Below are 26495 nucleotides of genomic sequence, written 5' to 3' on the forward strand. Positions count from 1 at the left end.
GCAAACCGTACACGCATACACCACTGTCACACCAATATTTTGCACGTCCCTATTGCTTCGTATGACTTTGTGACGAGTTCGAGCAAATCATCAAACACACACGCACCGTGTAGCAAATGGCGAAACATATTCAACACACTTGGGAAGCTTTCCGCGAGGCAGCGGAACGCACAAGATTTAGGACGCATTTTGTTTGCCTGCTACTACTACCGATACACACATTCGCTTTATCCATCCATCCAGCACACGCACGTAAAAAACGACGTCATCCATAGAGAAGAACGGCCCTTGTGTTGCCGAGCATTATTGCGTACGATTAATTTTCGTGTGTGCCTTTACGTTTTTTTCGCGTAGGGATAGGATTGAAGGGATAGTTTTTGTGTTGGTTGGCAGAAAAAAAAGCGAATTTACTTTATCATAACAAATGAGATGCACATATAACGCAGGCTCACACACATACGAACAGGCACATATTCACGACGGTGGTAACGATGTTTTTCCAAGAAAAAGCAAAGGGTTTACCGTTTTCAATTTCCACGCAAAAAAACGCGAGGACGATTCTAACCATCGAGATCACTTTAAACGTTATCGAACAACTGACCAAAGCGAGCAGCAACAACAAAAAATCGCCCATGTAGATGTGTATCAAAGCACACATACACGGTCAGCACAGTGAGCAGATAACCTTCAGGCAGTAGAGACTTTAGCAACAAAACAAAAAATAAACACAACACCACACGCTCATCACCCCCGTCCGTTTACGTCACTTCCGACCCGAAAAAGACATTAGCAAGAAGGGAAGGGACTTGCCCATGTGGGGCGGTGCTGTTGCTATACAAGCTAGCCTTACTTCCGATTCCTCCACACTTTGGGGGCTGATTCATACGCCAGATTGACTTTCGATTTCTGCTGATTAGCTGATCTTTACGCAGTTCGATAATTAACCCCACAGCGGAAAACGGCCCCCGCGGGTGAAGTGGCACCAACCAAACATAACAAAGCAACCCTTGCTGGCTGTGTGTTGGTGGTGTTGTGTTGCACTCGCACACACACACACACTGGAGCTACTTCACACAAAGCTATTTACGTGTCTGGAAGTAGGTACCAATCCCGGAGCAAGGACCGGAAGGGTCGACCTGAGCTCCCGTTTTCGATTGTTCCGTATGGCGTGAAAATGGAGATTCCCCACCCTGCTGCTACATCGAACCAGGAGAAAAATAGATACGACATTCAAATACACACACACACACACACACAACACTTGGTTGATTTCTTGACCCTCACTGGTGGTTTTGTAGACACCTTTTCTCAGCACACTTACAATTCGCGGATGTTGTGTATTTTCCGTCGTGATGTTTAGCTTCGATACTTCTAACTACACTCCTGTTTCTATTTTTCCTTGGTTCAAAGTTCGGTACAATTTCAACAATGATCGACGCACATACACACACGCGCGTACCACCTGGATCACAGTTTCGCGTAACAGCAGCACGGGTGCACACCGTCCGCTCGTATTGTTTCGCGAGAAGTTTCTGAACAACAGCAGCGGACGAGCAGTGGGTAAAAAACTCTTGCTTTTCAAAATGGGCTGAGAAAATAAAACTGTACACAGAAACGAAACGCACACACACGCGCAAAACGCTGACAGCTGTTTTTTCCCAGCCAGCTGTCAGTTTCGTGTTTTCATTCAAATTGTTCGTCTCTTTGTGGTTTGATATTTTGATGTAGAGTACACCATTTTGAGTAGAAATGGTCGATATCAATGTATTTGTTAGTACGTTTACTGAAATCAATAATTGAAGTAGCTGGTTTATGTTTTTTATATCAATTTTCTATGCTTAATTTCAAATCAAACCTCAAACATACGGGTGTAGACATATGCACCACAGAGGTGTCGAACTCGGCTACAAATTTCGAGCACGATAACGTTTTCTTCCGTTGTTACCACTTGTAATTATTTAAATTATTTCGGGAAGGAATTCTTGGCCATATTGTTTAAAACTAATTTACATACTAGCTGCAATTCACATTGGTTTGGAGACAGCTCGGACGATTCATTGATAGTTGATTCGTCTTCCAAGCATTAGGTCAAGTTTTTAGCGAGGGCCAGTATCATTCCACGAGAGGACGTCACTGCCCGGGTGTGCTTGAGAGCGTGTTCAGTGATTTTGATGGTTTTGCAGGGCAGTTGTTCCTCCATCAATCTGTCTAGTTTGCAATTGTTGGTCGTTGTATTCTTTACAGTGTTTCATCGCACCGCTTATAATTACAAATTTATAAACTACTAACCTATACAACACGTGCGTTATTCAAGCAACAAATATCTTTAGCTACTTTCACTTGTTTATCCAACAAGCATTTATTTCAGCACTTTTCAATAAAAAAAACGCCCAATCTATCCCCGAGCTCGATCACCCTACCCATACTGCTGCATCTTCTTCTTCCGTTCCTTGGAATCCATCCATTCCTTCACGAACAAATCATACTGCCGCTGGCTTTTACACACAATAATCAGCGACTTTGGCCGACATCCTATTTCCTTCAACTGTGCCATTCGCTTCTTCGTCGTCTGCAAACTGTGCATCAGGATGCGCGGGTTGAGCGCAATATCGTTCGGGTTGTAGTCTAGCTCGTCCAGCAAATAATCGATCACCTTTTTTACCTTCGTTATGCGCACATTCCGCACCGAGGGTGCTTTAAGGATGATCGAATTAGCTACCTCCCGATTTAACCCTAGCCGCTTGCAAAAATACTCAACAATCGTTTCATTCTCGCCAAGCAATGCACCACTCTCCTTGGTCAACTGTAATGATTTTTCCAGCACCACATCCGGACAGCGAACCATCCATGGCATTAGTTTCTTCCCGCGCACCTCCTTTGCCCTTGCGATACGTTCCGCAACTATTCCCGGCGAGTATTTGAATGCCCACAGATCCGCAAGGATGTCTTCACGGTTCATGTGCTCCAGAAAAAGCTTCAAATTGGCGAGAAAGCTATCCTTTGGTACGCGAAACATAAACGTTCGGCGGGCAAACTGTTCCGTTACTTCGCCCGGTGAAAAGCCGGTACTGTCGGAGAAGTAGTATATCCGGTTCGTGTTGACTGGACCGAGCTGCTCGTTGTTAAGATTGGTAACGATCTTTCTCAGCTGGTATGCCTTCAAAACACACAACGGTATAACGTCGTTCAGATTTCGCAAGCACTGGAGCGTTCCTAGCGTGGCGATCTTTTGCTGCAAATCTTCCCGCTTTACCATAAGTATGGTGGCGTGCTTTACGATCGTTTCGGCAAGCACTCCCTTCTCGAGCAGGAACTCAATATTCTCGACTAGGTGTACCGATCCTTTACACTTTTCGTATATCTCACGGCTAGTTTCCTCGGTGCAGCCGAGCAACGACTCCATTCGCTTGAGCACGTAGGTCTCGAACCAGGCGCCTGTAACGCTATCTTTAAACACCGGCTGTCTACCCTTTTCAATTACTGCTTCAAACGATTTCCCCAGTGCAATCTCCGGTACACGCACCATCCATGGTTTAATCTTCTCCAGTGGTGAGTTCTCCAACGCTTTCAATCGTTCCCGTATCGAAGCCGGTGCATAGGCTAAAACTGACAAATGCCGCACGACGTGAGCCGGTTCCAGGTGCTTCAAACAGAGATCCAAGTTAGCAATGAATTTGTCCAGTGCAATACGATACACGCGTATGTTGGTGGCGAAGAACTTGATTACAGTACGAACTTCGGTGCCAGTCCGTTCGCTGATGTAATTGATGCGATTTCCACCAGCTATTTTCTCCTGCTTGGCCACATCGATCATACGCTGAATGGATTTGAGCGAAGCTTTTAGGAAAGGTGTGAGCATTTTACTATCATCAACCGCCGGAAGCTCTCGCAACAATTTCAATTTGGTCGAAAGCTCATCTACAGCAAATCAGAATGGAAGCAGCATTTGGTAAGCTTCGGATTAATTTTAAACGTTATTTATCATACCTGTAGGTGTCGACAGTACGCGCGGATTGTCGTAGATAAACTTATCCTCTATCCCGTTCGCTCGCAGCAGCTCAATGTTGTCGGTCAGTAGCTTTGGTGCGAAGATACGCAACGCCTTCCTGTTTGCTTTGTACAATTTTTCCGTCTGCCCGTGGCTACAGTTTAGCAAGCTTTGCAGTCGCGATAGTAGCTCTTCCTTTCTCCATAATGCTGTCGCGGCCGATATCGAATCGTCCACCAGTGGTAAATCGTCTTTGTTTGCATCGTCCGTACGAAAGGCGTGACGCAAAAGTCCGCCATCAAGTGCACCAACGTACAGGTTTCTGGTGGAGAGCGTATTACATTTCTTCGGGACAAATTGAAGCCACTTAAACATCTTCTACTGCGACCTTAATACATTTAAACTAGCCTAAAATGTACGCTTTTTCTCGAAAATCACGTTGCGCACAAATGGGAAAAAGTGGTTTGATAACCAGCCGGTTTACTGTCACAAAATTGTAAACAAACCACCTTTTGGGATGTTTACACTAGCAGGTTCATCTATCGTGGGGCGTTTTGAATGATTTTAGTATTTCAAAAATGAATAGATTCGTAAAAAAGTTTACTCACTGCACTATCAACTGTGTGTTTATTAATTGTGTATCTCATCATTGCAATATCGTAGAATTTATACATCAATTTAGCAAAATTTTCCAATAGCTATCTCCCGTTCCACGTGGGTACCCCACCAAGGATTGCATTTGTTGTGAATGTTAAGTGACATTCGAATGACGTTTCCCGTATTGATTCTTTGCCAGCAGGTCACTTTTTCTTCGCTCGATGTAAACAATCGAAAGAAAAACGTTCATTTTTATTTAAGTTTTTACTATTCTACACGCAAAAATGATGAAACTGAACGCATTTATAGAAAACAGTGACATCTCCACAGCAGAGGGCATCGAGGAAGTATGTCAACGAATGACGAAAAAGGAGGTATGCCAATGGCCGAACCGATGGGTTCTGGATGAGTGGTCAATTAAGAAAGTATGTGATTAATGTTTCTTTGTACTTTGCAGCAACAAATCGATTCCCGACTGGAAGAGATACTTTCGCAACAGTGTCAACTGGAGGCAAAAATGCGCAACATAGGCGTAGCGTTGAGTGGACTGAGCGTGGTGTCCGACAAGAGCCGGCAGCTTTCCGACATGATCAATCACACAGCCACACTGGCGGAAAGTGTAAGCGCTAAAGTGAGACGTTTGGATGAAGCGAGGGTATGTGTGCAGATTTCAGCTTTCCCCGTATCGATTTTGTAACTACCGCTACCATGCACCGATCCCGTTTCAGAGTCGTGTTTCGGAATGCCAGCAAAGGGTGCACGATCTGATCGATCTGCAGCTATGCAGTCAGGGTGTAATGAGTGCAATCCGCGAGGAAGACTTCGAGCAAGGTGCGGGACACGTGAATCGATTCCTTTCGATGGATAAAACACTACTCCAGAAGACGGCGGACGATGTAAGTGGTTCAATAACGTCGGTCAGCCAGGCAGTATCGACGCTAGAGCAAGCAACCGTACAGATCCAGCAGATGGTAAACCACAAATTCGACGAAGCAGTCAAACGAGATGATCTTGCGTCGGTTGAACGGTTCTTCAAGATATTCCCCCTACTCGGTATGCACGACGAAGGGTTAGAAAAATTCATGACGTACATCTGTGGAAAGTTGCAAAACAAAGCGGCCAAAGAGTTGCGTGCTTCGATGGATATCGCCAAAGCGGAAAAGCGTACGGCCGTTGCGTATGCCGATACGTTAACGATTCTGTTGGAAAACATTGCCCGGGTAATCGAGGTCAATCAGGCAATCATTGAGAGTTGTTACGGTCCTGGACGGTTGGTGCAAATTTGTCGCATTTTGCAGCGGGAGTGTGATGACGAGGTGACGAAATGTGTGCAGGAGTTCAACCGTAACCGGCAGACGGGACGCAGGATTGCGCAGATAAATGATTATATAAAGAATGCTGGAAGCAATTCAACGATCGGTCACTACCGGAAACCGTCCGGCGGTGGTGGATCGATTGATAAGCTGAACGCGAAGGACATCGATAGTTTGATTGGCGAGATTACGATAATGCATTCGAGGGCAGAATTGTACGTGAAATTCATCAAGCGAAGGTGTGCTGTAAGTATCAATGATAAGAGCAGTGACTCCAGCCTAAGGTTGTGAGTTGGACAGAAAACCCCTGTATGTCATTAAGTATTTTTGCTAATTTATTTCTCCATCCCTCTTTGAAGAATGATTTGGAAAAAAGCTCCCTGTCTCAGGAAGCCAAGCAAGAACGACTTGCCGAACTGCAAGCACTCCTACAAAAGTCTCGTCTAAACACGCAAATGCAGGAACTGCTCAGCACCTATTTGCTGTTCGAGCGTTACTTTATGGAGGAAAGCGTTTTGAAAGCAATCGGATTGGATAAGCTGGAAGAGGGCCAACCGTGCTCCAGCATGCTGGATGATGTTTTCTTCATCGTGCGCAAATGTATCCGGCGCTCGAACGGTACCCAATCGCTCGATGGTGTGTGTGCTGTGATAAATAATGCCGCCAGCTGCCTTGAGGAAGATTATCTGAAAGCCCTAAAAGCACCGTTAAAAGCCGGCTACCCTACCGGTTACATCGATCTAGCCCAGGCGTACAATGCATTCCAAAGTTCCATCCAGCAGGGACGATTGCAGACGAGCGATTCGGATCAGGCCCGCGGACGGTTCGTTGCAGCACTGAACAATGCCGACATGTCGACCGAGTTCATCGAAACGCTGTGGAAGATGATGAGCGAGGAAACGGAAATTACATTCCCGGCGATGGGTGCGCGGGAGAAAGAAAAGTTGGACAGTTGCTTGGGTGGTTTAAAGTCGGTCGGGGATTCGCTGAAAGCGTTGATTGATTTTGGATTTCAGCAGCTACGGTCTTCGGCCATTAAACCACGGCTACATCCTTGGGTGGATCAATTTCTAACCCACAACCATAACCTTACAGAGGAGGAACTGGCCACGTACGAGGCAAGCGAAACGTTTGTGCAGTTTTTGATCGTTCAGATCGATGGGCTGTTGAATTCGTTTAAAGTGGCGTTAACGCCTCGCAACTATGATGCACTCGTTAGTATTGTGACGACGGAAATAACGGCAAGGATGGAACGGGCAATCAAGAAAACGACCTTTAACCGGTTAGGAGGGTTGGTGCTTGATCAGGAAATACGAGCCCTTGCTTCGTTCTTGACCGGTGCAACATCCTGGTCGGTGCGGGACAAACTGGCCAAGCTGCTGCAAATGGGAACGATACTGAATCTGGAAACTGTATCCGAGCTGCCGGAATATTGGGAATCTTCTTCAGCCAGCTGGCGCTTAACGGCCAACGAGGCGCGCTCTATTTTGGCACTGAGGTAAGCATGGTTTCAATTTAACAATGGCTTGTAATAGATGGAATTAATATAGCAGAACGTTTTTTTTTTTTTGCATTTCATTGTTACAGGATCGACTTTAAAATGGAGGACATCAAAAAGATAAAATTGTAACCGGTTTAATAAACTGCTAACAAACAATTTATATTCCATTCTCCACCCTTGTGTTTGTCCCTTTTTTAGAGTGAAATTTTCTCCTTCACAAATGCGTTGCTCGTGTTGAAATAGATGTACAGAACGGCCGAAGCAAGTCGGGCCTGCGAATCTAGCCGCTGTATATCATGGGCCCACTCTACCTTGCCCCAGTGTCCCTGCTGAAATTCTTCCTCAAGCCGCGCGAGCTGAACAGCCTTCTCGATCGGTATGTACCGGTCGACGCAAGCCATCGTCAGTATGATCGATTTGATCGTATCCACCGCGAACACAAAGCCGTGAAGGGCGGCCGCATTGTAGGAGGAAAAGTAACGACTCAAGTTCATTGCCATGCCAGGCTCAAACGTTGGCACGACGAGTGAATCCGTGGAGGCAAGATTGATTTCATACCGTTTGTTGCACCATTCGACTATCGGTGTCCATTCTTGCTGTTGCAGCTTTTTCAGCTCTGGTTCTTCCTGGTTGTGAAAAAAGCAGGTAAGTAAGACAAGTAAAGCGTAAGGCAGTGCAAACTTATACGTACGCTCGAGTGGAACAAAACGGTGTCGGTGTTGATGTAATTGACCAAATAATTCACCATGTCGTGCTTCTGCAGACTGTTGGGATTATCGATCACTGTGCTGCTTAAAGCGGTCTGTGAGCGTAAAAGACGAAAAAAAAAATGTTTTCACATTAAAATTGCATTTAAGCACTCATCTACCCTACCAAATGCATCGACGATCGATCAATCACATCCTTCTGTGCGTCCCATTCCGTAGCAATCGCGATAGCAAGCGGCTCACTTTCGACGTAAAACGGTAATCCTCGTGGTGTTTTTAGCTTACGACTATCGAGCGTTATTTCGTACCGACCGTTGCTAGAAATAACGCCCGTGTTTTTGTAGAACCGTTTCGGTGGAGCGGCTAGAATAAATGTACAATTTTTGTTGCTGTTGTACTCCGTGTTATGCTGGGATATCTTATTCATACGTACCATAATGCCGTATGCTTGTTTGAAGCGAGGAGCATGGAATTCGTGCAATTTGCGAAATACATGAACGTAACATTTTGTGTCTTTGTTTCGGATTCTGCTAAATTACATAAATGCCGCAATTGCTGTACCAAACTTACAACAGCATGGACTGTTTGTTATGAAAATGGGACGCAAAGCAAAATAAGAGTAAAATGACAGTTCATCTGACATAGGGAGCTGGCCCTGATTCTATATCCCGTAAGGCCGTCTATAAATTACGAAACGATAAAAGTTTATATAAACTTTAATGAACATTAAAGTAGATTTTTGTTTAAAAAGAAATACAAAAAATGATTACGATTGCCAACTTGGATTTAAAATGTATGAATAAATGCTTTTGCTGGAATTGATCACTTAAAATAATAAACAACTTCTGGCTGGTGCGTGAATGAAGCCCTTCCCAAAGCTACGAGGTTGACAGTAGAAAGATTCTTTTGTTTTCCGCGCATTTTCGTACCAATTCGCCGAAACAGCTACGCCTGTTGGAGTCGATTCGTTGGGGTAAATATCTTAAGTTTTAATGCTTTTAGTGAGTAGTTTGTAGTTTATCATAGTGCTGATGTGTAAAACCGTGTTTTTTTTTTTTGCTTTCCGTCCAGCTCGTTATCACCGGTCCTGTCCAGCCCGAACAGTATTCTGTGCCATTCCATCTCCATGTGCCATCATGACTCCCGAGTACAAAAATTTCCATCCAAATCGATGCAACATATGCTTCCGGGATAGCCCTAACAAACTGAGCAAAGAGAAGTTAAAGTTTTGCTCCAAATGTAAGCTTATAAAATACTGTGGCAAGGAGCACCAGAAAATCGATGCACCGATTCACAAAGATTTTTGTTCGGCCGTACACTCGGTGCTAATGAAAAGTGGCACCGATCATGTACTGTGCTGTGCAGATCGTTACCTGAGCAAGCCATTCGCTTCCGCCAACTCGAAAACGAACAATATGAGCGATCTGATGGTACGGATCAACTGCACCAGTGTGCTGTTGGCGAAGGTTTTGGGTCGTTCGCTGTACTATCACGAACAGCAGCTGATTAGCTTTCCGCTACTATGCAACGTTTGCATGGAGTATCGAGCGGAAAAGCTAACGCTGTGCCAAGACTGTCAACAGACTGGTTACTGTGGCGAAGAACATCGGCTCGCCGATCGGGAGAAACATTCCAAGCTATGTGATCGATTGCGTATCAACTTTCTGTACGATGGTAAGACGGGTTTTCTGATTAAAGATGGGAAAAATAGAAAGAAAAAAAGGTGGAAGTGGTTCCGGACAGTTCCGGATGGAATCGGAATTGTTTGTGTGTGTGTGTTCCAGAGAACAAATCTCTATATGGGACGGTTGACTTAAGGATTTTGCTACATGCTGGCTGTTGTTGCTCCTTTTTCTTCCAGGCCGTCCTGTTACAATGCCGGAAAACGTGTATCCTAACATGCATTTTAACGATCATGAAATGTTGCAGAAACCGTTCCCGAAAGATACATTCGCGCTGGCAAGTGCAATGCTGCTGAAAGACTTCCAAAATTGGGACACAGAACCCGGCCACGAGCTGGGGCAACAGATGGAGGAGCTCAAGATAGCCGGGATGTTTTCCCACGTCGGTACAATCCTGTACGTTTTGCAAAAGGTTCGTCTGTTGGAGGATGTAGGAGCTAAGTTGAATATTTTCATACTTGGGGCCGAGAAAGAGCTTCTGCTCTTTAACACCGTCACACAAGCGGCATTTTTTGCCTTTATGCCAAATTTGAAACATCTTCGATTGTGCTTTATCGGCCCAATGGTGGAAAAAGGGCATAAGGGCGTTGCGCATTTTGCAGGCAATCGTAGGGTGGAGATCGAATCGTACCACTACCTTTACCACAGGCTACCAGAAGCCGTTAATCTGCCCAAACCGCATCTTGTCATAGCTTTCAATTGTGGATTTACTGAGTTTATCGGTACACCGAACCATACGTGGAATAAAACGATACTAAAAGTACTAGCCATTCCAAACGTTCCCTTCGCATTTACATCTTACACGCTCCAGGAAGCTAGCGAAGATGCTTGCATTGTGGAGCTGTTATCGACAGATAATGCGCAAGATGGAACAATCGCGTACGTGGTTCGCAACGCGGTCAATCCATTCCGTCATCCGGTACCGCTGCGCAATCCCAATCTGGATGATGAGTTTGATGTATTGTATCACGAAAATGGGTACCTTTCCGTGTGTTTTATGCAGGACAAATAATACTTTTCTTACATTTAGGGGACTTTTTATAAGAATGTATTAAAATTTAGAGTTAAATATCTTATACATGCCATAAGATGGCACATTTCTGCACAAGAAAGACCATCAAACAAACGGATTTCCTGGAGTGAGCGTGGAGAATGCAACGTTCCAATGTACAATGGGAGAATATCCCTTTTCTATGCATGTTTTTCAAAAAGACTAATATTGATGTAATTTTTCACGAATTTATTAAACATCACAACAAATAAAGTACAACGATGAGTGTTGTAGAAACACTTCCAAATATCGACGGACGTTTTAGTAGCCTTGATTCTGAAATCAAATAGATCTACCCTTTTTATTAAAACTGAGATAAAAAATTAGAACGTAAAACTTTACATAATTTTAGAACTTTAGACTTTAGACATTAGAGAAACATTTTGGCATTCATAAAAAAAACGGGAACGAGAAACTATTTTCAATTATACTACATATATCCTAAAGACATTTTTCGTCCCTTCAAACATTTGCGATCAGATTCCTAGAATAGTCAAAATCTGCAATCTGAATTATTTACATTAAACTAGACATCGAATCTGTTCTGGAAATCAAATTTGATACAAAGTAGTTTTCGGTCAACGGTGGTTAATTAAAAAAAAGGCTTTCAACGGTTCAGCATCCGCGAGTAAATACCATAATTCCGCAATGCCGAATCCCTAAAGAATCCAAATCGGATCGAATACCAATGGAATCCGAATCGTATCGGATCTCAATCGATTCGAATCCTTCAATGCGATTCCAAACTTCCTAGGGATTGAATATTCCGAAAGATTCCTAACGTCTGATGCGTAGTGTCAACAATTAGTGTAGACTATGAACGTAAAATGCTGACCAATCTTGTGCTTTCGGATAGAAAATAGAGATAACTGCGGGCGAGGACAGACGATCCAACTACGTGGTATCTAGTAAGTCATTAGACAGTCGCCATGACCTTCGGAGGTTATAAAGCCAAGCAAAAGAAGAAGAAAAACGCATATCCTTTACAGTTTATCATAGTCGATGGTCGTATTTATTGTCAATTCAGGTAAAACGGGTTGGTAAACGTAAGTTAATAATTGTCCGGTTGGGTAAAAAAAACAAAAAGACTCTAGAATATCCTCCTCCTCATGGAAAAAAAAACTCTTAGGTCTCTTAATACTGCGCCCAATTTTAAGCGGTAAGTCACCGGGACTCACCAAGCTTTCCACGTAGGTATAGTACCGCCTTAGTTCACCTTCAGGAAGTCGGACGAGTGCTTCACCCAGAAGGTACCTCCGTTGAGAGCGATCGTGCAGTAGACACGTGCCTGCTCGCTAAGTCCCTTCGGTGCGATCCAGTTGAAGGTGATGGCGTTCGGTGGGTTTTCAATCTTCTTGTGTGTAATGGCCGACTGTAAATATTAGGTGGAAAGAAAATGAGAAAAGATGGACAACATTAAAACCTTACTCTACTGTAAGATGTGATGGCAGTTACAATTTTAAATTATCTCAAAGTTCCCCCGGACGGCGTACAAAGTCATCTGTAACCGTAGCTCATATACGGTTTCATGCTATGGTAATCAGAACCAGTTAGAACAACGAGCCCCATTTCGCGTCTAATTAATATCCATTAGAAACCTCGCGGCTATTCATGGGCACAATCACGACAACGTGCCGTTACTACAGTGCGCTTGTACAAATCGACTGTTTCCACACTTGTTTCCGCCGTTAGAATGCCATCGCTTCGTGTTTTTACACTTACCGCCTTAGAATTGCCGCAGTCCAGCTTCTGGATGTAGTTGTTGTTCGGCGGCACATCGAATGCACCGACCGGTGTCTCACCTACGCGCGCTTGGCAGAGCAGTCCCTTGATCGTGTCCTTGGCGCTGTTACCTACCGGAGAGATTCAGGTGAAAGGACGTGAAACGTAAGTATCATATACAACACATGCCGTTTGTTTCTCATGTTTATTCGATTCCGAATTTCCCGCTTCTACCTTACCTTGCACAGTGATCGTGACACCTTCGCCAGCTCGAATCTGCTTCTTCGAGAGGATGATCTGGTACGGGGCAGCCGACTTTTGTGGATCGGTGTGATGCTGCGGGATCATGTCACCGCAGGCACCGTTCGGGGCACCGGCGGAAAAGCTGAGCGCCGGAACGGCACACAGGGCCACGGTCAGCAGGACGCACGCGAAACGGTAAGCCATTTTGAGTATTATAGCTGTCGGTAATAAGTTGGGAACGGAGGTTACTAATACGAAGATACTATGTGTAAATGAGCGTTGGTTGTTTGTAACGGTCATTATTTATTGAGCAGCCGTAAATTTCACCAGCCATGTCATTAAATTAAATTGTAGTTCTATTGTAACAATATCTGTTTTTTTTAAATATTCCTGTATTTGTAGCTCATTTGGAACTATGAGCTAGCAGCCAAAACACTTTTAGTGAGCTGATCTTCGAAGAGTTGTTACAAACTACAACAAGGTTGTTTCGTTAAACCAACCACTTTCCAACATTTAAAGTTAAATTGATAAAAAGCTAGGAAAGATACAGAAGATGAACCACATTTTTAAGGCCAACTGAAAGTGGCCATTTTACCGATAATATCTTCGGACATTGCTGACAACACTATTTTTCCATTTTATTACTCGCTTCGGAACAAGTCTAATGTGATTGCTATTAGGAGCAAAATTACTCCATTAGTTGTAATTTAACAGGTAGCAGAATTCCGTTCAAATGCCCTCTCTGGCATTTCGACTAACGATCTAAATTACACCGAATCATTAAAACTGCGTAAGGTCGTATCGATCTTCTTTAACCATGATAATCAAAGCACGTGTGTGTGTGTGTGGGTGCAAACGTAATGTGAACGGATTTTCTTTGCTGACATCCGTGCGGATATCCACCTTCGCATGGCCTTGTGGCCATTTTAGAGGAAGTTGATTATACGGCGATCAGTTAGTTACCGCCGGGGAAAATTTGTTGCTAGATATCAATTCACTTTTATTGTACTTCTACCAGAATTCGGACCACTCACATTTGAACTTGCGGGAAGTACATTAATCAGTGAGTAAAAATCGAAAGTAATGTGTACTCAGAGGGTGGTTGGGAGGAGATATCGCAGCCAGTGCTTAACCAGCCATATCAAACCTATACAACACTTGTTTGGGGCCTGTGAACCTGTCAACCGGTTTGGACTGTAATTATGTGGGACGTACAAATTAGCATAACGGCGACGAAGTCTGCAGCGTGTGGAGCAGCGTTCCACCGCCTTCGCTGCCGTGTCAAGTCTGGCAGCTCGAACGGACAGCATCTCAACTGGTTGTGACTTTTGGGTCAATGCTGTCCAAATGTGACTGCATAATCTCAAGCTCTCTGCAGAGCCGCGGGAACCGCTAGTGTTTGGTTGATGGCGGTCGGGTCATACTGTGAAGCTATGTTCTTTCTGTTTCTAAAAGATCGAACCCTCTGCGTTCTTGAACGTTTCCGTTCTCATCAGGCACAAGACGGGCTGCAAAAAAAATCCCCCCATCAATCGAGAACCTAGAAATCAATCAAGTTCTCCTCTCTAGTCTGGGGGGTTCTGTTCTTCTCGCTTCAACTCGCTTGTGCGTGCGTAAGATGGCGCCAACCGGCAAGACGTAGCAATTTTAGGAAGGCCTTGAAACGGACCTATACTTCAGCGTAGGCACCTCCACAGCACCGGGTCATTCACCATTTCGGTATACTTACTACGCCAGCTTACGAAGAGCGTACACGAAGATAAATCGTTGTGGTTCGTTTGCGAATATGCTAGGCTGCCCTACCCCTACTTAAAAGCAAACAGACCAAAAAATCCTCACAATCAAAACGAGCTTAAGTAAAACTGGTTTTACTTTTCGGTGTGGATTTTACCCAATAAAACGATCGATGAGACTGACAGTTTTTTTTACTAAACGTTGGTATCAATTTTACAGTACCGGGTACTATGCCAGACGTTTAAGCTTGTTTGTGATGAAGATAAAAAAAACTCCCCAGAGGAACTCTCTAGAATGGAAGATTTGTTTTAGTGTGTCCAATTCATCATACGAGCCCGTTCCACCGTTTGTTCATCCTGCTTTCCTTCGCCTCTGGCCTGCCGAGTGTTGAGTGTTAAATCTATCCACCAAATAGTAAGGCAATGAACTGGTTTTCGTCAGTGTTTGCAATGACACTGAAGATGAACGCTTCCAAATTTTATGGTCAGCATCCTTCGAAGCGAAAATCCTTCAAATTATGTATAACCTATGGGACTTGGGAGGGCAGACAGCGATCGCGCGTAGGAACCAAAGCTAATTTCGGCGCCTTTACTCTAACGCTCGACCGGTCGTGCCTCCACATGCTGTGTTGCCCCGAAAGCATTGAAATTGAAGACAAAAAAAAACACCTTCCAGACAGCAACTTTTTTTTGTACTCCTTTTGTAAGACTATATGTATATCCTACGAAGGCTAACTGCTTTGAATCTAATCTCCCGGCCCGGTCGGGCCACTCTGCATAAAGCTGTACAGTCATTGCCCGCAAAATAAAATGGAGTATCGATGGTGTCGGTATAGCCTTCCAGAGTTTGTTGCAGCATTATTGCGACAAGGAAGTATAGGTTTGCGCTTTTTTTACTGTTTTACATGCTAAATCCATTTCGCATTTCAACTTATTTCCTGATCCGCGAGGCTCGGCTCGGCGAAGGACAAATGACAAAGGAAAAAATATCATACGATTTGTTGCAATTAAAAAGGTTGTCAGAAATTAATTTTATTAAAATCTATTAATGTACTCTAATTCTATAAGTTCTATAAGTTTTTGCAGTGAATCAGCAATCTACTATTCCCACCTGATGTAGCGTCGTCCGATATAATAGAGGAAACCTCCACAATGGTGGTTTATTTCCCTCCGATTAAAGGCAAGATAAGCGGCTTACTCAGCTCAACTCCGCTTATTTTACAGTTCTAGCAGTTTAGTAGCAACGAAGGAAATCGTTACATGATCACGATCTCTCTCTCGATCGGTCGTTGCGCAAATCTTGTAACAACCACGCAATTATAGATAGATCACAAGTAAATGCAACGACTCTTCGTTCCATGCGATTGTGCATAGGAACTACGAATAAAAAAATTAACCATCTCCATTTTTTAACATCACTTTAGATAATGGCTTCCCGTTGCAACCACAGCACAAACACATGCAAGAAATAAGCAACTTTTGCAAATAAAATGGCTCATTAACGGACAACCCACACGAGGCCACCTCGCAGCACATCTTCAAATTCTTTTTCTATCTTTCCAATTTTGGGGCGGAAGCTTTTGCCCACGCCATTACATGCTCGATCAATGTACGCTCACTAGCAAAATCCACTACGCTTCACTAAACCGCATGCGTCTTCCGGCCTGACACTTACCTGATGCTGCTGGATGGATATCCGGAGTAATTAAACACTGTGTTGCTGAGGGTGATACCACGAGAACGGCACACTGGACACACTGGGCTGAATTGATCCTCTCGAATCGAACTCAAAACGCTTATTGAAACGATTGGCCGTGCGGTCCGAAGCTTTTGTTCGCAACTCGCCGCCCAGCACGAGAGCAAGAGTTACCCCTCCCACCACCGTCTTTGCACGCATTTTGCCCGTGTTGTCTGTGTTGCGGTTGAGAAGAGAGATCGTTGTTGGCCGAAAATGTATTTTTTGCTTTGCTTTTGCTGGCTTAACTTGCGAGAACGATTGTCGTGAGCCGTGCCTTCGCTCTGATGCGTATGACGTAATGGATATGCGTACGAGAGCTTTTGCAGCGTTGATCGATGCACCGATAAGGTAATTAGCGCGTCTGATTCATTCGCATTCGCAGCGCCTTTTTAACTCCACTTTACTGCTTTTGTTGTGTTTATCGATTGGGCGAATTTCGTTTTGAAGCATAGAGTTGTAGGTCACAAGGAAAGTATGAGGTACGTCGATGATAAATTTTGCCCTTTTATAATTGTATATTAAGCCATTCGCTATAGTTGAAGAATGTCTGAAGGCATTCGTTATATGAGCCTTACGTTTGGCATGGTTGGATGATGAGAATAAGATTTAAAATGTTCTTATGGGATGTAAGAAATATTTTTAGTTCAAGGAGTTCTTGCAGTACGTTTTTATACAGTTATTATTGTAAAAAACAAATATTATCGTCAATATAATCAATATCCTACAAATAAATATTAAACTGTTTTTAATATATTTAAAAAAAAATTCTTTTAACCTAAATACTTTTAGGTCAACCCCATTTGGCTCAGATTATGTTGCAGCTTTGCTGATGCGTATGAAATGTGAGCGACGAGAAACAGTTAGCAAAGAGAGAAGTTACACTAGACCGACCACTTTTCAGCTTCACCATAGCATATCAAATCAATCGTTTTAACTATTACATTAAATTGATAGTTTTCGCCTTTCTTAATACTAGTAATTGACATTCAGATAAAAAGTTTTCATATACATATGAACAATAAATATATACAATAAATCATGTGTATAATATCTTCATAAAACCAAAAGAGTTTGTGTGAATAAAACGATCGTCTGGTAGGCTGGCACCCTTAGGCAATACCGATCCAAATCAACCATACTTGACCCGGCATCAAAATTAGGCCGAGGCCGAGGCCTACTCAGTATTCCGTCAAACTTTATAAAGAGTTAAGGCAATTATTATTTGATTATTGTTAACTAATCCTTCTTATTTCAAAATTAAACGTGCATCATAATGCATTAGCTGAAGAAATATTGTAGAAAAATATCAGAAAAGTTACTGGAAAAATACAGTTCAACGATCATCGGTTCAAATTTCTCCACTGATGATCGATATTTTATGGTTCTGATAAAACAAATACGCTTCTTGTTGCCTGTAGTACATTTTAAATGAATTATCGAACTGTAAAAATTCGAGTGAAAATTAAAAAAGCTATTCGAGTAGCCTGCAAATATCAAATAACTTATCAGAAACAATTATCTGATTTATATGGAAAGACTTATGTGAAGTTAAGACAGAATACTTATAATTTTATGAACTCAACTTTTTTATATATCATGGTGAGCTTCCCGGCAACAGTAAAACCACCAGGCCGTACAGTTCTCAGTTCAGTTTGGAGGGCCCTGCCCTAAATGGTCTCACAAACACAAATCAATACCCAGAACCGAAATTAGACCGTATCACATCGGGTTCTCATATTCTCCCTAGAAGGTTACAGCTGCCTTCTGTCTGTGTTGTCGTTACCATGACAATGATCATACCGCACCAATCGTGACCACATGTTTGTAACGCCAAGCAACCGAACGAAAGGAAAGCATACGCCATCCTCCACCGTATACCGCGCCATGTGCCACGATAGGCGTTCGTGCACAAGTGCCGGCATCGCGCGGGTTCATTCCGGTATCGATAGGGCAGTCGCGTAAGGTCCGGCATCGGATGCAGTCGGTTTCGGAACAGTCATAAGCGTCGCTCCTCAGCAAGCTTACTCCGAGCATCGTGGTTGATCCACTGGACGCTGGTAAGTAGGGGGTTGGAAAGTACAGACAGATATTTGGAGCAGCGTTGCGCAAGGCGGTGTACAATGTTACGATTTCAGCATTTTCGAAACATTGTGTGGTGTGCCAGAAGCTATATTTACATCGTCTGCAAGCAGCCGCGGTAGCCGTGGCGTGCTGTGTATGCCGAAAGAAGTTATCGACCGCAAGTAATCGTGTGTATGAATCTATTCTCCTTTCCGGTGCAGGCTTTCTTCGATCACAGCTGGTAGTAGTGGTGTATTGTCCTTATCTGTGTAATGCTGTGCGCGTTTGTCTAGGGCTCCTCGAAGGACTGTGAAGGCGTGCTGGCCGGAAAGAAAGACGCCGATAGAGAAACAGTGCTTATTTAAGTAGAACCGACATTTATAGCAACTCTCAATCGGGCCTGTGAAAGCTGAAACGTGTTTCAAACCGATGTGATAACAGTATTCCTATAATAGTTGAATTTTTGTGATCGATGTGTGAAAGTTAAGCCCTCAAAAAAAAAAAATGGCCGGTATACTGTTTGTGGTGCACATTCCATCGGCGCGTTATGAGCGGGAGCTTCGGCGCAAGGAGCAGGAACAGCTAGCGAAAACGACGTCTGTTACAACCGAGGATGAAAAGGATTCCGAGCGACCGTCCGGCAAATCGGAGGAAATGGAACCCTTCGTAACGCCACAGCCCAAAAAAGCTACATCAAAGGTAAGAAGGATTGCATGTTGGCCAACAAAAAAAAAAAAAAGAGAAGGATAACGTGACGTGATGCCCCACGCCTGTCCAAACCTAACCTATCCATTATGGGGTAGCAATCAACATGGTGTCGCCGGATCGGAACAATCGATTCCGATTCCGTCTGGCACTATCTGCTACACCTATCAGCAATTTGCATCCCGGCCAGATAGGGAGCAAATCACCCTGGTGTGGTGTGCGTTATCAAGGTTCATCGCATGAGGTGTTTGCACCTCGTGCTTGCCACAAACAAGAAGGCATGATCATGATCTCCCTGTATGAGATGTAATGAGATTGAGATGTAACGCACACTTGTAATTAGAGTTTAAAGTTAGCTAAACGATGGCGTCTTCTTGTCCAATAAAATCCAGCATGGCTGAAAATGGCATAAGCGGCAATACCCCTCAAGCCTTGCTAGCGGATATATCCATATGGTGACTTCCTTTCGATACGAAATGAATGGCAGTTTAGTTAGCAGTTCAATGGCGCACTTGTTGGTCCGTTGCACTTCAAAAGAAAGAAGCAGCGAAGCCGAAATGTGTGGTGTGATAAAACAACGCGAACGCTTTATACTGCAGCCGTCTTCTTCCGATCATGGTGGATGATAAAAATTTACCAAAGAGAAAACCAATCTGTCCGACAAACGAAGCTTTTTTGGGAGGGTGACACGTTGTGGAAAGTATCGGGCTTTTCCTCCATTACAACGTCAATCAGCTTAATGTTTTTCTTGCTGATTAAAGGTACTTACGTTCCGACACCCGGTTTCCTGCCGTAAATATCGACCACAGTCGACAGTTTGTGGTTTTTGTTTTATTTCAGCTCAATATTCGTCTTTCTGACCTAGAGCCAGCCACTGTTTGTACAAGTGAAACGAAATGCATTGCACCACGGGGAATAGAACACACAAACGGAGAAGAAAAAACTAGTGAATTATGGTAGTAGGGTGCAATTTGTGACTTGCTTCCGAAGCGACAAACATGCAGGTGACCTTCGCTTATGATAATTTGGGCGGTACCTTTTAAAAGAACGCTGCATTCAAGAGTAGAAATGTTTATCGATTTAAATTTTTAATCACTTTTAGGTAGCGCATAAAATAAGCTTTTATTTGCCCTAAAGAATTAACCTCAAAAATTAAAGTGAGAACAGAACAACATCCTCAGTTAATAATAACAAACTGAAGGTGCGTCAAACATTCAGCAAAATGATTTACCCGCCCCGACAACATTGTCCAGGGGATGAGTGTTAACTGTTTGCTTTTCGATTAGAGTGTTACCTTCCTATCCGCTAGTTCCTCTGCATCGCTCAGCCATGTTGGTTGGGTCAAATACAGTGAGCGAAGAGATAATTTCTTTGATAAGCAGCAGTATTCGCGGACGGCCCGGTGCACAGGAACGGTGGTGTACTTCCTTAAATAAGAATGCACTACAAGCAGGTATCTCCAAAAACATGGCTTATTCTGAGTGGCGGAAATGTACAAAAGATTGAAGACAGTTTTTGGAATCCTATACAGTTTGCTTCAACCTCATTTGTCTCTAACCTGAACACTGTAAGGCATTTGTAAGAAGACTTGTTAGAACTTTTAAACTTGATCATGTAAGTTGCAGGAGCGATTGAATTATCTCTGAGGCTCAAATTTAACAAAACTCAAAAACTTGTGGGTCAATTGAAATTGAAATTGGATGCGGAATCGGAAACAGTACTAAGAAACGGAATCGGTTATCAAACCGCAATCTGTTCTGGAATTGATTCCGAAGTCGATTTTGGAATTAGTTTTGGAAATCGGTTCCGGGATTGGTCCCGGAACCAGAAACAATTCCGAACACTGAATCGGAATCAAAACCGATTCCGAACAAGGAATCGATACCAGGTAGTTCCCATTTCGAGTCTCCTATCTCTTATTTAAACATATGAATCTTTGCAAGCCGAATTTTTAAAAATAGTTTACTGATTGCAATAACATAGTGAAGTTGTGATAGCATTCATTTGTCTAGGTCATCCTACAAAATTAAACGAAGCTAATTTTACGGCGACCAACAAGTTTGGAAACCCCTGTGTACTACACAACGTACTTACATACATTTCCATCAACGCGCCCATCTGCTTTTGTCAGCAAAAATCCGTTCGAAACGCGGCTTGTTTGACAATTTTTGTTTTGAAAAGCTTGTCACTCGTTGGATTTAATCCAAGTGCGATACTTTAAACCCATTTGCACTTGAAGCACCACCCAACGGTCATGCAGTCGATCATCGACGAAAGAGGATGATTAAGAAATGTTCACACTATTTAAAGAACATGGCGAAAAACCCGACCTCCACATCCGGAGGTAGTAGCGTCATCACGTGCTTTACTTTCTTTTACAATTCTCCAAGACAGTCCACACTAGAGCTGCATAAGGAAGATTAGATTATGAGTGTGTTAGTGTTTTTTTAAAAATAACTTCTCGAAAATAAGTTCTCTCAAACGGCGGTTTTCTATTCGCGCGCCTGGGGTAGTATGGGGAAAAGCGTAGACGACGGTTGTCACGGTTGTTTTGTAAACTAAGAAGCACATTTACTCTAACACGATCGCAGACGCTACGCAGTTCTAAATAAACACCTCGATCGCTCTATTCCAGCCAGTGAGGTTCGAGAGCATGATTCAGTTGGAAAACAATTTATAATCTATTTTTGCCAATTCCCAATTCCAACGATCTTTTCACTTGTGTGGCAAAAAATCGTGCCATTTTGTCTACAGATTCCAAGATCCAGCAACATAATAAAAGCGTCCGAAGATGAGGGTAAGAAAGCGGAACCGGGCGGCCCACCAACGATCAAGTTTATCGATCAGGATGGTGAAGAGATAGCGACCCAAGTGGCCGATACGAAGGACGACGAGGGTAAGGATGCCGGCGAAGATGGTGATAAGGGAAAGGAGAAAAAATCCAACTTCCTGGCGGAACCGTTCGATCGGGCGTCCGCTTTGCGTAAGTCGTGGGATGGCTTTAAGGATCTTATCGGTTCGGCACGGAAAGAGAAGACGGCACGTGAGGAAGCGGCCGAAAAGCTAACCCTTACCGGTGAATCCTCGATGGAAGAGATATTGAAAACAATTATCTCGGAAAAACGCATCCACACTGCCGCTTGGATCGAAACCGATAAAGGAAACGGATTTCATGTAAGTGTGCTCGGTACCAACATTTTGATGAACCCATGCCCAAACTCTTAATTTAATTTTTTTTACAGATCATGTTTTCGATCGAATCGGGCCCGATTGGTGACGATATCATCTATATGCTCAGCTCGTGGGGCGTTGGTCAACGGTTCAATTCGACCATCTCGATCACGTCATGCACGCTCTACAGTCAACCACCGGAGGCTCCTGAAGAAACGGAAGAGTAAGTATATCGGGTGCTAGGAGGCAAACAGACATTCGAAGACGGTTTGGGTGATATTGAGCGATACACTTCCCCTTCCTATCAGGGATGGTGCACCTGGTGAAGCGAACCGAAACGCCGAGGGTGGCGCGTGGAACACCTTCCTATCGACCGTCCGCGCACGGCTAAACGTGGCACAGATCGTGGAGGAAGTAAAGCACGATGCACAAGTGTCGTTCGATTTCGTATCGATGCTTGCGGTTGCCAGGTATGTGCGATAAAAATGTTTTGTATGAATCACACCCGCAGCTCGAGGTAAATGTTTTTCTTTTGTTCCGTTTTTTACTTTTTTTCCAATTCAATAGCATTTTGGCTGCATTCGGATTGGTTGAGGACAGTTCCGTTTTCCTCATCGCCAGTATGCTGATTTCTCCGTTGATGGTAAGTGTCAGCGTTTGACGTATAGATGGCGCTTTATTCGTGGAAAATATTTAACCCCTTCACATCTAGAGGGCGCTTAAAGTTAGTTGAATTTAAATTTTGTTACCTATTTCATTCCAGGGTCCGATTATTGCGGTTATTTTCGGAACGGTAGTCAAAGAACGAACTCTCCAGCTGATTGGTTTGAAAAATGAAATTATCGGCATTATGCTGACCGTTACGGTGGGCTTCATCTTTGGCTTGATCGTGTGCAGCATTGACGATCGGTACAGTGTTGGCGAGGGCATTACGCACGAAATGTTGGCCCGTTGCGAAACACATTCGCTGCTGGTCGGTATTGCGATTGCGCTACCATCCGGGGCAGCCGTTGCGATTGCGATTTTGGGCGAAAACATTGGTTCCCTCGTCGGTGTTGCTATCTCGGCATCGCTGCTTCCGCCGGCAGTAAATGCGGTATGAAAACGATGAAGAGAATCCACGCGATGTATGTGAAGTCCGGGATTTAATATGGTATTAATTTCTATTCCAGGGCGTACTGTGGGCTTTATCGTGTCTCTACTTCCTGTTTGGATCGGAAGAATCTCGCTACGGAACTCTGATCAAAACACAAATCTACTCCGAAAATCAGGGAATCGAACTGTTCACCCTCGGATGCATGAGCATGTCCTTGACGTTGCTCAACATTTTCTGTATCTATCTGGCCGGTGTAATATTCTTGATCGTAAGTGTTCCATTGCTTCCATCCTTCAGAGAACCGAATTTAATTTCGCTTTCTGCTCCGACTTTCAACAGATCAAAGAGGTAGCACCGGTAGTACCTAAAGATCAGAAACAGTTCTGGAAGCACGACATCAAGATTGCCCGCGACTACAACCGAACGCTGCACACTACCGATGGTCATTCGATGAGCAAAAATCTCATGCAGGAGCTAACATCTCTTCACCACAACAACGACACAACCGGTGGGTTGCGGGGTGATTATTTGCTAAATTCGGCCTCTAAAGGAAATCAGAATACCTGGTCCCCGAGACACAACTACCATCAGCGAGATCATAGACCCACGATCCAGGAGTTGGAAGCACTTTATCTAAGCTTGTCGGCTAATACTAGTGAAAATCAGTTCCACTACTCTTCACACCATGCCGGACCTCATTTCGCGCACTTTGAACGACTGGTAAGTAAATATTTGGAGGATGCAGGGAAGGACATGTACTTACTTTCCGCACTTCATTTTCTTGTCTACAATAGTCCACCTCACCCACACAACATCGGCGCATGAATCCCACGAACCCGATCAACATCCACGGTGGAATCTCACGGCACAGTCGCTTCTCGGAATCGTTGCGCGGAGCATCCGCCCCGCTGTCCAAAATACTGGAGGATGTGGCCGCCGGTACGTCCGGTGCCAAGGGTGACACTAGTCACGGTGTGCACCACGGTGAGCGTGGTGCGAAATCGACGAGAAGTTACGGTTTGCCGGGATTCAAGCGCAGCTCGAAAAAGTTCACCGTTACCCCGGCTTACGATCCGATCCAGAAGGAGTAAGAGAGTCTTCCCGCTGGGCAGATCTTTTTCCGCTGCTACAAAATGGCTGTTTTATGCAAACTGCTGCTGTGAGATGCACCCCGGGTCCACCGTGTCCGGGGTTACGGGCAGTATCAATGTGTTTTCGTATTGTCTAGTTCTTATTGTTTCGATTTCTCGATGCTGAGTGTTTTGTTGTTATTGTGTAAGTTTCATTATCGTCATCGGTTTTGTGTCTCCACCCGTCCACTATCAAAGAGCACAAATTTTGTAAATAGTCGTCATATCCGTATAAGACCGTGTAGTTTTTAAGCAAAGAAAACGGTAAGAAAGGGCAACATTTGTCTAGTTAGGTAGGTCGTCTGCAGGAAAGAAGCCGCAGATGCAAATACGAATGGTACTGTACTTAAACGGTTGGTAAAGGAGAGTAAAAGATGCTCGGATGCCAAAGCGATTTATGCTTATCGGTATACGATGATTGTAATAAAAATCGTGCAAAAGTGATGAACATTACAATCGTTCACGAGGATAGCATTTCTTTATTTATCAAATTCTGATCAGCGTTTTGTTGGAGCTTTACACCACTTCTGCATCATTTGAATATTTGATTAATTTTTGAAGTTTCAGAACGATTGTCTATTTTTCAAAACTGATCCATCATTTGCTGTCCGCTCGTTAAACAAATTCCTATCCATTTTAAACGTGTCGAATCTCAAGATACGGCTTTCACTTGTCCCCGTACCTGTCCGCGCGCTTCTCCTGCTCTACTGTCCATCAGCTGCTTCCCGAGCCACGTCCGATGGTACCTGCCAGATGACCTTTTCGCGCAGTGTTTTTGGTTCGTTCGTTGTCACCACACGCACCGTCTCCAGCCGTATTGGCTTCGTCTGAACGAACCGGTCAGAAGATTCGGTTGCATTCCGGGTCGTATTGGTGGACTGATGATTCTCCTTACTAACTGTCTCTAGGGCGCTACCATCCGTCGGTAACGGTCCTACCTGATGGCGCTTCTTGCTAATGGTGATCGTTTGGTTCCTCACATTGCTTGTATTTTCCAACCGCTCGATCTTGATCTCTTCCGTTCCGTAGAGCGGTTCCGACGGTTGGCCATTCGGTTGCTGATGGTCCGCTTGCTGTTGCTGAAACCGATGCAGCTGCTGTTCCAGCTGCTGCTGCTGCTCGAGCTGCTGCTGATGGTTGTGGTTGGTCTCCACACGCATATCATCCACCGCATCATTATCGTTCGTATTCATCAGAAAGTCGCTAATCTCGAGGAAAAACTTGGCCGGCAGATTGGCCCCATTCACTTGCAACATTGAGGCACTAACATCCGGAACTCCTTGGGACTCATTTTGATTGGGTTGTTTCTCCGTAGATGAGGGTATTTCTGCCGGAGGACGTCTTGAAGATGCTTCCGGCTCGGAGAGCCCACCGATCTCAATTCCCAACAAACGCAACACAGAATTTCGAATCAACTGCGCCATGTTTGATCTTTGGAAGTGTTCCAGCTGCGATTCTGGCAGCTGAAGCTTAAAGTTCTTAATACTCAACCGTATGTTGGTTTCACCATTGACCTGCCGCTGGTCATAGATAACCTTTTCGGCAGAATCGGCCTTGCTGTCATCATCATCGACGTTTTCGGTAGACCGATCGTCTATTACACTTTCACGTTTCACTTTCCCTGCCAGCTGAGACGATCGCACGATCACGTTGCCCGATCCATACTGTTCAGCGTTGGTCGCCAGCGTTAATTGGAGCACTATAATCGCGATCACTAGAACGTCGCACAGTTTCATTTTCCACATTTCACTGCGTTACTTCCAAACGAAGATTAAGCGAATGAGGGCGTCATTCGCTTCCAAAGTGACAACCAATGCACATTCACTATCGGCTGTGTGGGGCTGTCACACCGTGTCACACAAAAATAGGCGAAGCACACGGACCGATCCGCTAGGCTTAGTGAGCAATGTGTCTGCACCGTTCGGCAGCACTTCGACGGATGACGATCAGTCTCCGAGGGAATCGCGTGCACATTGTGCCATTGTGACGAAGATGACAACGGTTCAAACATGGGATAGGAACCCCCTTCTTGACCCCTCTTGAATATTCGGGACGGC

The 26495-nt window shown here is 44.2% G+C and overlaps 7 protein-coding genes across 8 annotated transcripts in view; 3 read left to right on the forward strand and 4 right to left on the reverse strand.

Moving 5' to 3' along the window:
- LOC126564160 (conserved oligomeric Golgi complex subunit 4) overlaps window positions 1-7559 on the forward strand; it is a 111128-nt gene extending 103569 nt beyond the window's left edge. Inside the window, exons 2-6 of one of the 2 annotated variants that reach the window (XM_050221113.1) lie at window positions 4847-4959; window positions 5043-5240; window positions 5314-6144; window positions 6258-7396; window positions 7486-7559. In XM_050221113.1, coding sequence (XP_050077070.1) covers window positions 4870-4959; window positions 5043-5240; window positions 5314-6144; window positions 6258-7396; window positions 7486-7528 — 2301 coding nt within the window. In that variant the 5' untranslated portion in view covers window positions 4847-4869 and the 3' untranslated portion in view covers window positions 7529-7559. Of the gene's footprint in view, window positions 1-4835; window positions 4960-5042; window positions 5241-5313; window positions 6145-6257; window positions 7397-7485 lie in introns of those variants that run through there. The other variant, XM_050221112.1, reaches the window with a different exon arrangement.
- LOC126565516 (putative defense protein Hdd11-like) overlaps window positions 1-14552 on the reverse strand; it is a 24845-nt gene extending 10293 nt beyond the window's left edge. Inside the window, exons 1-4 of the mRNA XM_050222700.1 lie at window positions 14534-14552; window positions 12801-13022; window positions 12562-12692; window positions 12043-12211 (exon numbers count right to left, since the gene is read on the reverse strand). Of these exons, the coding sequence (XP_050078657.1) occupies window positions 12047-12211; window positions 12562-12692; window positions 12801-13008 (504 nt within the window). The 5' untranslated portion in view covers window positions 13009-13022; window positions 14534-14552 and the 3' untranslated portion in view covers window positions 12043-12046. The remainder of the gene's footprint in view (window positions 1-12042; window positions 12212-12561; window positions 12693-12800; window positions 13023-14533) is intronic.
- On the reverse strand, window positions 2407-4369 carry LOC126564330 (transcription termination factor, mitochondrial). The gene is made up of 2 exons (XM_050221337.1): window positions 3988-4369; window positions 2407-3918 (listed from the first exon to the last, which is right to left on the reverse strand). The coding sequence occupies exons 1-2, from the start codon at window positions 4361-4363 to the stop codon at window positions 2417-2419; spliced, it is 1878 nt and encodes a 625-aa protein (XP_050077294.1). The 5' UTR covers window positions 4364-4369; the 3' UTR covers window positions 2407-2416.
- LOC126565228 (ATP synthase mitochondrial F1 complex assembly factor 2) lies at window positions 7555-8615 on the reverse strand. Its single transcript, XM_050222384.1, has 4 exons — window positions 8540-8615; window positions 8273-8469; window positions 8091-8201; window positions 7555-8025 (listed from the first exon to the last, which is right to left on the reverse strand). Exons 1-4 carry the CDS (start codon window positions 8610-8612, stop codon window positions 7594-7596), a joined length of 813 nt encoding a protein of 270 aa, XP_050078341.1. The 5' UTR covers window positions 8613-8615; the 3' UTR covers window positions 7555-7593.
- Window positions 9208-10800, forward strand: LOC126560417 (uncharacterized). The gene is made up of 2 exons (XM_050216376.1): window positions 9208-9780; window positions 9968-10800. The coding sequence occupies exons 1-2, from the start codon at window positions 9243-9245 to the stop codon at window positions 10798-10800; spliced, it is 1371 nt and encodes a 456-aa protein (XP_050072333.1). The 5' UTR covers window positions 9208-9242.
- Window positions 14553-18833: 4281 nt separating the features above from the next.
- On the forward strand, window positions 18834-24444 carry LOC126564189 (uncharacterized). The gene is made up of 9 exons (XM_050221154.1): window positions 18834-19035; window positions 21796-22215; window positions 22284-22435; window positions 22521-22682; window positions 22780-22855; window positions 22976-23308; window positions 23385-23576; window positions 23648-24028; window positions 24103-24444. The coding sequence occupies exons 1-9, from the start codon at window positions 18841-18843 to the stop codon at window positions 24397-24399; spliced, it is 2208 nt and encodes a 735-aa protein (XP_050077111.1). The 5' UTR covers window positions 18834-18840; the 3' UTR covers window positions 24400-24444.
- A 695-nt stretch (window positions 24445-25139) lies between these two features.
- On the reverse strand, window positions 25140-26183 carry LOC126564961 (uncharacterized). The gene has a single exon (XM_050222091.1). The coding sequence runs from the start codon at window positions 26181-26183 to the stop codon at window positions 25143-25145; it is 1041 nt and encodes a 346-aa protein (XP_050078048.1). The 3' UTR covers window positions 25140-25142.
- Between the last annotated feature and the right edge of the window lie 312 nt (window positions 26184-26495).

The sequence above is a fragment of the Anopheles maculipalpis genome, chromosome 3RL (assembly GCF_943734695.1).
Source record: "Anopheles maculipalpis chromosome 3RL, idAnoMacuDA_375_x, whole genome shotgun sequence".
Classification (NCBI taxonomy): Eukaryota; Metazoa; Arthropoda; class Insecta; order Diptera; family Culicidae; genus Anopheles; species Anopheles maculipalpis.

Coding starts and splice junctions, on each gene's coding strand:
- LOC126564330 (XM_050221337.1), bottom strand. CDS start 4,363: ATGTTTAAGTGGCTTCAATTTGTCCCGAAGAAATGTAATACGCTCTCC. Junction 3,919..3,987: donor CGTACTGTCGACACCTACAG/GTATGATAAATA, acceptor GATTTGCTGTAG/ATGAGCTTTCGACCAAATTG.
- LOC126565228 (XM_050222384.1), bottom strand. CDS start 8,612: ATGTTACGTTCATGTATTTCGCAAATTGCACGAATTCCATGCTCCTCG. Junction 8,202..8,272: donor ATCGATCGTCGATGCATTTG/GTAGGGTAGATG, acceptor TTACGCTCACAG/ACCGCTTTAAGCAGCACAGT. Junction 8,026..8,090: donor CCGTTTTGTTCCACTCGAGC/GTACGTATAAGT, acceptor TTTCACAACCAG/GAAGAACCAGAGCTGAAAAA.
- LOC126560417 (XM_050216376.1), top strand. CDS start 9,243: ATGACTCCCGAGTACAAAAATTTCCATCCAAATCGATGCAACATATGC. Junction 9,781..9,967: donor TATCAACTTTCTGTACGATG/GTAAGACGGGTT, acceptor TTTTTCTTCCAG/GCCGTCCTGTTACAATGCCG.
- LOC126564189 (XM_050221154.1), top strand. CDS start 18,841: ATGGCCGGTATACTGTTTGTGGTGCACATTCCATCGGCGCGTTATGAG. Junction 22,436..22,520: donor GCTCCTGAAGAAACGGAAGA/GTAAGTATATCG, acceptor CCTTCCTATCAG/GGATGGTGCACCTGGTGAAG. Junction 23,577..23,647: donor CCGGTGTAATATTCTTGATC/GTAAGTGTTCCA, acceptor GACTTTCAACAG/ATCAAAGAGGTAGCACCGGT.
- LOC126564961 (XM_050222091.1), bottom strand. CDS start 26,183: ATGTGGAAAATGAAACTGTGCGACGTTCTAGTGATCGCGATTATAGTG.